The sequence below is a fragment of the Hoplias malabaricus genome, chromosome 1 (assembly GCF_029633855.1).
Source record: "Hoplias malabaricus isolate fHopMal1 chromosome 1, fHopMal1.hap1, whole genome shotgun sequence".
Lineage (NCBI taxonomy): Eukaryota > Metazoa > Chordata > Actinopteri > Characiformes > Erythrinidae > Hoplias > Hoplias malabaricus.
In genome coordinates, this window is record NC_089800.1 from 52,780,599 (window position 1) to 52,792,661 (window position 12,063).

General features: G+C 43.9%; 2 protein-coding genes across 2 annotated transcripts; both read left to right on the top strand.

The window, feature by feature from the left end:
• Positions 1-202: 202 nt before the first annotated feature.
• cldn8.2 (claudin 8.2) lies at positions 203-1,676 on the top strand. Its single transcript, XM_066679350.1, has one exon. It carries the CDS (start codon positions 333-335, stop codon positions 1,254-1,256), a length of 924 nt encoding a protein of 307 aa, XP_066535447.1. The 5' UTR covers positions 203-332; the 3' UTR covers positions 1,257-1,676.
• A 4,844-nt stretch (positions 1,677-6,520) lies between these two features.
• Positions 6,521-9,481, top strand: cldn8.1 (claudin 8.1). The gene has a single exon (XM_066679646.1). It carries the CDS (start codon positions 7,170-7,172, stop codon positions 8,037-8,039), a length of 870 nt encoding a protein of 289 aa, XP_066535743.1. The 5' UTR covers positions 6,521-7,169; the 3' UTR covers positions 8,040-9,481.
• Positions 9,482-12,063: the final 2,582 nt, after the last annotated feature.

Here is a 12,063-nt window from a genome sequence, read left to right on the forward strand (position 1 = left end):
AAACTAAATAATGACTTCTTTAAAGACTTTGTGGCTTGTTTGCTGGAACATCAGCTGACGGAAGAAGAAGGAGGGCAGTTTCACAATGGAGGGCAGTTTCTATCTTTGTTTGGACAGATCAGGTATGGCCAGTTTCTTGTTGGGATGCAAATAAACCTGTCAGAGCACATAGCATCATTTTTTTCTGTCTTTGAGGCTGTTAAACCTCCTGATCGGACTTCCCAGAAACTCATTTGGGATGGAGACACTGTGAGAGAAGGACAGAGACGACAGTACTGTGTTCCAGCAGAAAAGCCTCCACTTCTCTCTGACTCTCAAAGCTATCAGCCGAGATGTCTTACACGGCCGGCTCCTACGTGGAGAAGTCCTACGGGAACCCGTCGTACGCCGACAAGTCCTACGGGAACCAGTCTTATGCCGACAAGTCGTATGCAGGCTACGATGAGCAGACGGCCAAGACCCTGTATGAGGAGCAGCTGCTGAAGGAGAAGAAGAAGAGGAAAGAGGCGATGCACTGCGAGGTGGTGGCGCTGGTCATCGGATTCGTGGGTCTGATCGGCGTTGCCGCTGTGACGGGTCTCCCCATGTGGAAGGTCACGGCTTTCATTCAGGAGAACATCATCGTCATGGAAACCCGTTGGGAAGGACTGTGGATGAACTGCTACCGGCAGGCCAACATTCGCATGCAGTGCAAAGTGTACGACTCCCTGCTCTATCTTCCTGCGGACCTCCAGGCCGCCCGAGGGCTCATGTGTGCCGCCGTGGCCGTCACCACCATTGCCTTTATCGTCTCCGCGGTGGGAATGCGCTGCACCCGACTGGTCGACTCTCGCCCTAGAGTCAAACACATCGTCCTGGTCAGCGGAGGTAGCCTCTTCTTAGTCGGATGCTTAGCGACCATTATTCCCGTCTCTTGGACCGCCAATGTCATCATCCAGGACTTCTATAACCCTCTCCTGATAGATGCCCAGAGAAGGGAACTGGGCGAGGCGCTGTACATTGGTTGGGTCACCAGCGCTCTGCTCTTCATCGCTGGAGTCATCCTCCTCTGTCGCCATGCTCCCAGAACTCAGGATAAAGAAGACATAAACTCTGTGCTCTACAGAGCTGCATCCGCACCCTACAACTACTACAAACCTGGATACACCTACCAGCCGGCATACACTGCCTACCAGCCAGCATACGCCCAGCAGCCAGCCTACGCCACCCCAGTACCTCCAGCATCTGTCATCTACAGCCGACCAGCTTACTCATAAAGGCACGGACACTGGACTTAGCCAAAGATGGATATCTTTTTTCTACTGGGCTCTTCTGCATGCTCCAACCCAACAAATCAAACAGCTCTTCACTCTGCAAATCTGGACACTCATATCAACTGACCAGCAGGACACTGGACTTATAGAGGCTCAAAACAAAAAAAAAACATGAGGCTAATAACACAGGACGTAAGCTCTACACAGAGATCAACATCATTAACATCATTAAGGGGGTAGGGTGTAGGGAGCCATTCAAAACCAAACCTTAGCTTTTTAAACCTCTGCAATACCTCTACACCAAGACTTCTGTCTTAAAAGACAGGGGTCACCAAGAGATCTTTGGACAATGCTGTAGAAGAACCACTTCTGGTTCCTTTGACAGAGGAGATTTAGGACTGTGAACAACACAGTTGTTAAAAACATCATCTAAAGGTTAAAAACATCATCCACCTCTCTTTGCCACCTTTAAAGGGTTCGTGAAAGGTTATTTTGAACACCTTTAAAACGTCCTTGTAAAGTTTTTAAAAGACTAGAAAGCTTCTTTAATGGCATCACACACAGAACCTGTTCAGACACCTTGTTTTTGAAGAGTGAGAGGACTGTTTTTTTTTTTGTTTTTTTTTGTTGTTGCCCCAAACAAGTCCAGAACAGTCCAGTAGTTGTCCCAGACTTCACACCAGAGCAGAGGTGAATACCCCATGAGTTCTGCAAGTGATCTGTGAATATGTATATGATTCTTGAATTTTGTCTTGTTTAATGAGTCCTTGTTTCATTGTCCCAGTCTCCGAGGGTTATTTTGAAAAGCCTCGGAATAAGTTAAGGAGCATGATCTAAGTAATGACTGCACAGAGAGCCACTGAGCTCCTAAAAGACATTATCCCCAATGGGACTGTGTACTGTGTTGTATATTGTGAAAGGTATAATTGTAGTTTTTAAAGCACTGTTTAAATTTTTACTTTTTTTATTATTATTATTATTAATATAAATCAAATAAACTTGTACATTAAAGTTAAACTGCTGTGATTAATGCTCATATCCGCCAGAAAGGCTTTGTCATTCCTCATCCACATTCCCCTCAGGAGCTGAACCGGATTTTTTCAGACTGCATTCTCAAAGAGTTTTACAGCTGAGGCCTCCTCGGGCTGGTGGAACCTGTCTGTGTGGTTCTTCCTTTTCTCTGAATGCAAGGTTGCTGTGTTTGTCAGAGCTCTGATCTCTAAAATACCCGGATACTGTCGTCCTGTAGAGACACACCTGGAACACAAACAAAGAAGAGGCCTAAAGGTTTTGAATGTTCACCTGATTTAAAGAGATGAAGATATTAACCTATTTATGACGTTTAATCCTAGTTTTCACAAGAGAGAGAGGACGGTTTTAAAGCCCTAAAAGCAACACTGTTTTAACGGCAATTTACATTAGAGCTTATTTTGATTGTATAAGATCTTTTCATATGTATAGTGTATGTAGTCACATGACCAGAGAATCCCCATTTAGTTGTAAAACTCATTATAATAAACACACCACTGCGTTGGGTGCACACAGACTTTAAAGGGTCAGTTATTAATATCTTAATGGAGTTTTCACCCCCTGCCCCAGCCTCCCACCACCGCCATTTCAGTGGTGGAGAGTGTTTATATCTGAAGTGCTCGATTGTCGAGAACTTGTGGGCTCAACTTAATTTCAGCGCTGCTGCCACACGTCTCCTCGGTTCACTGTCTGTGAGGAGTGTGGGGTGTTCTCCCTGTGTCCGTGTGGGTTTCCTCCAGGTGCTCTGGTGTTTGTCCCACAGTCAGACAACATATATCGGGGTTAGCTTTGCAACATTGTCCTTAAGTATGTGAATCTCTGACTGGGTGGGTGTGGAGTGCTCAGTATCAGGTTCCTTTAACTACAAGCGTCCACTGTTCTGCCTCCAGAAGTTTATCTAGAACCCAAATGCTCTCCATCACTGTGTGTACATTTCAAATGTTTTAATGAGGCGACCTGAGCATCTGAAAGTTTGATTTAAGGTCATCAGTCGCAGCCCAAGTACTGTTCAGTTTAACAGTCCACATCAAGCCAAGTACAGTCCAAATCCCCGGATGTGTTCTTGCTCCGCCATAAAATCGAGGATGCACTGGGAAGAGACTTCGGTAGACTTCAGAGACTCAGATATCCCAGAATGCATTTCACAACAAACTCAGCGCGATAGCTTTTTTCCTGCCACTGAGATGGTGACTCATCAGGTACGGTGGTGTTCCAATTACATAACAACCACAGCATCCTCTCGTCCTCAGGAGTCTGTACTCGCGAGCTGAACTCCCCACAGCAGTTCAAATTTGACATACTTTGTATTGAGAAACAGCCACTGTTTCCCGTAGCATTGTCAGGTAGCTCTGAGCATTTAGGGTCTGGTCGAGCCTGTAACGAACCTGAAACGGACAACAAAAGTTTAGAATTTTCTGTGTTGATAACTTTTGAACCACGGGAGAAATTGCAAATATGATTGCAATCAATTTCTGAGACAATTCAAGTCTTTTTTGATATGCTTCATAACCACCTTCCCATTGGAGAAACTTTCAAGATGGCGGCCATGTTCCAGACACAAAAGATAGGCCCCTCCCCATTACTCACTGGGTATTCAGATATGTCACTCTCCCTTTAGTTTCAGAAATAAAAGGGTTTCCTATGACATTTGACCCACTCTGTACTGAACATAAACAAAAGGAGCATAAGATAAAATGGTAAAACTGTGAAAAAAAATATTTTTACTAGGAGCCACAGTGACAGTGGTGTTCAGTCTTAAAAAAACAGTGCAAATGACTGCATAATTGCAGCATGTACTGGAGCTCCGTACAGTTCAGACGCAGGAAATCAGTTGAGTCCTTGCCGTAAAGAGATTTTAGCAAGGCAGGATTACACCCCGGAGGGGGCGCCAACACAATCATACCTACGGACACTTTTGAGTCGCCAATCCACCTACCATTCATTAATTTATTATCTGTAACCGCTTATCCAATTCAGGGTCGCGGTGGGTACAAGGCAAGAATACACCCTGGAGGGGGCGCCAGTCCTTCACAGGGCAACACAGACACACACATTCACACCTACAGACACTTTTGAGTTGCCAATCCACCTACCAATGTGTGTTTTTGGACTGTGGGAGGAAACCGGAGCACCCGGAGGAAACCCACGTGGACACGGGGAGAACACACCAACTCCTCACAGACAGTCAATCGAACCCACAACCTCCAGGTCCCTGGAGCTGTGTGACTGCGACACTACCTGCTCTCTGTTTGTCCACTGTGGGGTGCAGAGGGTTTGAAGCATTGTCCTGAACATCCAGCAGCTTATTGGGAGTTTGGAGGAATTACAAAATATACAGATGGCCTTTCCCTTAAAAACATACCATTTACTGGACATTAATCCAGTGATTTAACCACAACCTATTACACAACATGCAACCAATGAGAGCCACTGTGTTTATATTTGCATAACCTCGTATCTCCAAGCTACAGAGGGTGCCACTCATTACTGTGACATAACTCGTTTGCATATTGCTAATTTCCATAGAGCTACATCTCCAAAGAGATCATTCTTTTCTCTACAACACTGTAATATCACACCGAATGCCAAAAAGTGTCTCTAACATGTCTGTATTTTTATTTTTATTTCTTACATAATTAAAAATACCTGCTGCTGTTTACACTGAGATCATGACATCATAAATGGACCAGTAGAAATGCTCCAAAAATGACTTATGAATAAATAAATAACTACTGCTTTTATTTTAAATTTCATTAAAGTTTAAATGTCTTTACATTTTCAAGCTGAGAAAATTTGGGAATACCAGTTCTTTATATTTACCAACATCTAAATAATTTTAGAAAACAAACAAACAAAAAAACACTTAAGGTTCTTCAAGGGTTCCTGATTCAAAACAATTATTTTATTAAAAGTTATGGAGAACGTGTATATGGTTCAGTTCTGAACTCTTCTGTGAGTGTTTCTATACAGAACCCAATAGTGTTCTTGTATGTTTGATGTCCAGCTTGTGACCATAGAAGAACCCTTTTTGGTTCTGTACTGAACCAAGTGCAGCACATCCTCCATCAGTCTGAAGAAAAGGATTCTATACAGAATTCAGTTGAAGAACCGTCTTTTTTAAGAGTGTAAACCAGGCCTATTAGAGCCCAGCAGCCTCCGTTTATTACTGAAAACCTTCTGGTTTTCGTCCCTAATGGGCACCCTGCTCTCCTGGCAACACCCTCCCAGGAACAGCACTGCATTTGTTCTGAGAACCAGGGATTAACATGTAACCAGACCTCAGAACAACAGCTTGGATATTACAGATTCAAAGGGGACTTCCACTGTGTAGAACTGAAAGTATAACTTTGAGGGCAAGACGTGACGAAGCTTTAAAATGGTTCACTGGAGAAAAACGAAACTCCACACATGACTCTGAGGGTTTAAATGGAACAATGATGATGTGAAAATATATTTACAATGTGTTAAATCTCTGTAGAAGTGTATTAAAAGAAATGGGATGCTCTGAAACAGCTGCACATGAACCTAGGTTCATCACACCCAATGCCAAGCGTCCACTAGAGGGGTATGAAGCCCCCCAGCATTGTTCTGTTGAGTTGCTGAACTGTGTTTTCTGGAGTGATGGAGCTCCATACGGTGTTTTAAGGATGATTTAGGATCCAGAGCTAATTTTACATCTCATATATATTTGAAGCTAAATGCCATTAAATCCTCACAGCAGTGTCATAACTTTAGAGGCCAGACATCGGGTCACATTCACCAACATTGTGCAGTTCTTCAAAAGAGCAATGAAAACTACTTTTTTGTCGTCGCTTAGAGCTCAACAAAAAGAACCCGCTTTGGTAACTTTCTTTGTAAAGGATTAAGTGAAGAGCATCATGTGACCTTTTAATATTTGCCTATAGCTTCAGGCTAAGGTCACTGTGTAGATTGTGTGTGTGTGTGTATGTGTGTGTGTATATGTGTGTGTGTGTGTGTGTGTGTGAGAGAGAGAGAGCAAGCATCCAGTTGAGGTTGATGATTAGAGAAAAGCACAGCCCCTCCTCCTGCTGCTCCACAGTCAAAAACAGCGTCAGAGGAGGATACGATTTCATAGCAACCAGCTCCAGATCCCACCCATCCCATTCTCCAGCTTAGAGGGAGCAGTAAAACAGGTGATCAGTCTCCACAGCTCACCTGCTGGATACACTCCTCAGATGAGCAGTACAGCAGCATTGCTGCTTTCCTACCCGTCTGTATCATCTGCCTACGTCTGAGGTGTGGAAGTGCTGTTGTGCCTTCAGAAAGAACTGGTCTGCTTTTTGTTCAAGAGGTTAAATAAGACTCCAGGAACTAAGGGGATCCAGAGGAGACTTCAGGAAACAAGAACTGATCAGACTGGACCTCATGAACCAAGGATTTATTCGGAAACACTTCCGGAAATCAGAATGATCCAAAGAAACGTCAGGAATTAAGAGTGGGGTTTCAGGAATTGAGAAGTGTTTTGCTAAGGCTTCAAGAACTACAGGAATAGTGACACGTCTTCAAGAATTCAGATCTGACCTGGCAACACTTCAGGAGCTAATCTGATGAATGATCTGATGAAGCTTCAGGAACACAGAAGTCAATGATATTTCCAGAACATAGACCTGATCTCAGTAGGACACAAAATTTGATTTGATGTCTTGTGAAGAATAATCTAACGAGTTTTCAAGGCCCAAGAACCGACGAGAGTAGACTTCAAGAGCCAAGACTACTCTGGCTAGACTTTAGTGGTGCACCTCAGAAATCAAAGGGCTATCTGAAAAGCCTTCAAGAACCAGGCACTGACCTCTGAAAGCTCCAGGATCCAAGAGCAAAGAAGTCTTCAGTTCAGAACTGTCCAGGCAGAGCTGAGACATCTGAGCGATGGCGAGTGGCGGTCTGGAGGTTGCGGCACTGTGTCTGACTCTGATCGGACTGATTGGCGCCTCTGCGAGCACCGGGATGCCCATGTGGCGCGTGACTGCCTTCATCGGCGAGAACATCATTACCATGGAGACACGTTATGAGGGCCTGTGGATGAACTGCTACCGTCAGGCCAACATCCGGATGCAGTGTAAGGTGTACGACTCCCTGTTGGCATTGACGCCAGATTTGCAGGCGGCTCGGGGGCTCATGTGCTGCTCAGTCGCTCTTTCTGCTATTGGAGCCTTGGTGGCCATCATGGGGATGAAGTGTACGGCCTGTATCCGTGATAACGACAAGGCCAAGAGAGTGGTGCTGATTGTGGCTGGCTGCATGATAATTATGGGCTGCATTTGCTGCCTTATCCCGGTCTCCTGGACGGGAAATGTGATCATCCGAGACTTCTACAACCCTCTGCTTCTGGACGCGCAAAGAAGGGAACTCGGAGAGGCTCTGTACATCGGCTGGGTGTCTGCAGCGCTGTTGTTTGCGGGCGGATGCATATTTACCTGCTGCCACAGCTCCACAGATAAGGAATATGACCGAAAACCCTACCCCAGGAGGGTGCCCTATGTGGCCTACCAGCCGCAACCCTTGTCATTCCAACCTCGACCAGCTGCCGCTAGCTACGGCTATCCGTCCCGAGAACCCTCAATTCTCCAGGTCCCCATCGTCCAGCCGGCCAGTCAGCCATCGTTCATTGAGACATCTAGACAACCGTCTTTTATCCAGTCGTCCAGACAACCGTCTTTTATCCAGCCGTCTAGACAGCCGTCTTTTATCCAGCCTTCACGAAAGCAGTCTGTTCGCAGTGCTGTCGCCTACCTATGAAGCCCAGCAATGGACGGATTTGGGAGGAAGAAAGTTTAAAGAAGCGGTCCACAAAGTAACTATTATTATTATTTAGATAACACAGTTTAACACTATACTGGATTTTATGCTCCATTGACCGGCTCCTCCGCATGGGAAGCATGATAAACATGATAAAAATAGGTTTAGTTTTGGATTTTGTGTACATCCAGGCCACTAGCTGTCAGTGTAAACTCTGTTTTATAGTGAAAAAAGACTCATTGTCGAAAATTGCTGATTTCTCCTTTAAGTATGAACAGCACATGGACGCTGGTGGTGTGTAACAAGCTTCTTGTATGAGATTATGTGTGTGTGTGTGTGTGCTTCCTACACCTCAACATTTCTCAAAATGCCTTCAAGTAAATGTTACTAATAACTGACTGACCACTGATGAACTGTCCACTGGACTTCTTCCACAAGAAAAAAAAATTGTGAAACTGTAAAGTAGGATTTGTGTTTTGAGGTGTGAAGACACTGATGATAACTCCATAATTCAATGGTTAAGATGCAAACATGGCCATGCAGAGTGTGTTCAAACCCGTCAGAACCAGGCGTCCTCCTCTAAACCTTCCTCACAGAAACTGATAACAGTTAATGGTGGTGGACACACGGCTGATTCCCTGAGTCCATAAGTTTCTCCGGAGGGATGTTACGTGTACAATCAACACTTTCACACCAACACACTCTGCATCACTGTGTTTACATCTCACTGAATTATGAGGGAAATCAGTGGCATAGCATTTTAGGTTTTTCTCTGGTGTGTGTATCATTTTTGTTTTATTTGTGAACTGAATTGTTGTTGGGACAGAACCTTATAGCTAGGGTGACCAGACGTCCTCTTTTACCTGGACATGTCCTCTTTTTTAGACTTAAAAAAATGTCCGGGCGGAATTTCACAAACGTCCAGGATTTAAAATCAATAGTATCAAATAGTATCAATAGTATTAAAATCAGTAGTACTTGTTTACGTCAGGCAAAGCTCAGGTACCTACCCTCATCTTGAGCATTTATAACAAAACGTAAATGTAAGTTCTTGGACGAATTAAAAAAGAATTTCCCATGTGTAGCAAATAAAGGTGTAAAGGACCTAAAAGCACACATAGTTTGAGCTGAGCATACAGCGGCAGCGAGGGGCGAGAGCCCCCCCGAGACATGTCCTCTTATTCGCCATCTCAAATCTGGTCACCCTATTATAGCTCTATATTTTAAAGCAACACCAGGTAAGATTTGGTTTCCTACCCTCCCCCAAAAGTCACATTGGAACAAAGGAAGTGGTTCCAAATGAATTGGGATGAATTTAGATTTAGCAGATTTGTGTTCCAACAGCAACAATATTTTAAAGGTATCAAAGATGTTTTCTCTCTGTATTCATTAACTGTGTTAGCACTGAATTCAGTGTGATGTTGGACTATATGCTTATAAACATGTGCTTTTACAATGAGACAATAGCAGCCTGTTCCTTTGTTCCAGCTGCATTCCTGGTGCTGAATGAAGTTCAGTTTTTTGAGAGCCTGCACCTTAGTGATCTCTGTAGCCTCCAGTTTTAGAAGACTTTAAGCAGCAGCTGAAACCTAAACCAGTGGGTGGTTATTGTCTGAAATTCTTTAAGCCATCACACCCTTAACGTCCACAGAAATCTGATGACACACAACTACAACTGTACCAGGAAGGGATGTTTACAAGCCTTTAGTGTCAGGGTCAGACCACAGGTGTCAGATTTACTGAACATTAAAGGTGCCATATGTAATTTTATCACCAAAGTAATAGCAAAAAAGTATTTATGAGAATACATTAAGTACGGTAGTTTCTACAATGTGCAACACACATTCATTTATTGCTTTGTAGGCCCTGAAGGGACCAACCCACACCCTGTGAGACAAGTTTACTTTGTGCTGCCTAAGTCAGAAAACACATAAAACGAGCCGTTCTGATTCTGCTCCGCTTCTGACGTCAAGTGCAGAGACTTTAGAATGGCCCCGCCCCCTCATCTGTGTCTGTCCAATCACAGCACTGAACCCGTGTTTTTGTGAGAGCACAAAGACAAGGTTAAACAGCCAAACAGACACAACGAATGTGGAGAAAAAAGAGGACTGAGTAAAAACGGAGAAAACAAGAAAGGAGAAGAAAGAGAACAGAGCGAAAACGGCTAAAAAAAACCAGAGCTTCTGCTCCTCGCTCCTCACTGCTGTGCGCTCGGGGTCGGGGTGAACAGCGAGCGGCTCATTATCATTTAAAGGAACAGGTGCTGAAAGCGGGCGTTCTGAACAGGGCTGTTTACACAGGGGGAGAACACTGCTGTGGGGTTCGTGGGGTTTGGACCAAAGCAGGTCACAGACGTTTCATTAAGAAAGAGAACTCATTTAAGTATATATTCTATCCATATTTCATTTATATCCTGTTAATGGCTTTTGTTCTTGGTAACTGTGGTTGACGTAAGCTGTGTGTAATATGTTCCATATTAAAAACAGCATTATCTTCCATCAAATCCCCAGGAAAACATATGACACACTGAGCCACATTCAGTTCACGCTCAGCAGGATGAGCAGAAACTTTACTGTGAAACTCTAGCTTGAGACAACGGGCACATTTAGCACATTTAGATATGGAAATGAGTGGTGACTAAATTTACATGCTTCCAACATGAGGCAAGTAAGGGACTCTGTTGTTCAACACAAATCTTACATTCTCTCTTCTATTAGTGTATACACCGATCAGACAAAACATTACAATAATCTCCTCGTTTCTAAAATGACTTTCTCTTTTACCAGCTTCACTGACCATACAGATCACTGTGTAGTTCTACAATTACAGACTGTAGTCTGCTTGATGCTCTGCATACTTCCTTAGCCCACTTTCCCAACAGGACCCCCACAGAGCAGGTGTGATGTGGTGATGGATTATTCTCAGCGCTGCAGTGACACTGACGTGGTGGTGGTGTGTTAGTGTGTGTTGTGCTGGTGCGAGTGGATCAGACACAGCAGTGCTGCTGGAGTTTTTGAACCCCTCAGTGTCACTGCTGCACTGAGAATAGTCCACCGACCAAAAACACAGGGTTTAAAACTCCAGCAGCACTGCTGTGTCTGATCCACTCGCACCAGCACAACACACACTAACACACCACCACCACGTCAGTGTCACTGCAGCGCTGAGAATGATCAGAGGTTGGTCGTAACGCACTACATTTACTCCATTATATATACTTGAGTAACTTTTTGGATAAATTGTACTTATAAGAGTAGTTTTAATGCAGCATCATACTTTTACTTGAGTATATTTGTGAAGACGAAGCAGTGCTTTTACTCCATTATTTGAACTACATTTTGCTCGCTACTCACTACATATTTTTGTCGATCCGTCCAATGCACGGTCTATCTGTTTGGTTTTGTCGAGACTTTCAACAGAGGCTCTGTCACATGACTGCGTCTCAACAATCAAATGTAGCCACTAGTGACGTTTGACTCAGTTTCACCAATCAATCAGAGCCAAGCCGTCACATGACCGCACACAAAATCCCTGCCGCAAACACAGACGGAAAGGAGCACAGAAGCACAGGACAATGGCAGAGACCACAGCATGTGTTTTGCAACAACAACTCGAAGAGACATAGCACCCCTGGCCCCACATAAAGCCAATGTTCAAAATTCTCTGGCACTGAATTTGTTCATTGTTGTTTTATATTTGTGTGCACTCAGGTGTACTATTTGACGTCCTGATTATTAAACAAAGAGGGTACTCAGCAGTTACTCAGTGCTTGAGTAGTTTTTTCACTTAGTACTTTTTACTTATACTCAAGTAATTATTTGAGTGATGGCTTGTTACTTTTACTTGAGTCATATTCTTAAGTAACAATACTCATTCTTCATTACAATGTTTGGCATTGAAGAACAGGGGGAAAGGCGTGAACAATGTGTACAGAGCAACAAGTGCACTACAGTCTAGTATTTGAATTGAATTTGATTTTGTTATTTCTGTTACTACAAGCATTTCTATTTCACATACTGTCCCA

Bases quoted from the DNA above. Each gene is read 5' to 3' on its own strand.
- cldn8.2 (XM_066679350.1), top strand. From the start codon at position 333: ATGTCTTACACGGCCGGCTCCTACGTGGAGAAGTCCTACGGGAACCCG.
- cldn8.1 (XM_066679646.1), top strand. From the start codon at position 7,170: ATGGCGAGTGGCGGTCTGGAGGTTGCGGCACTGTGTCTGACTCTGATC.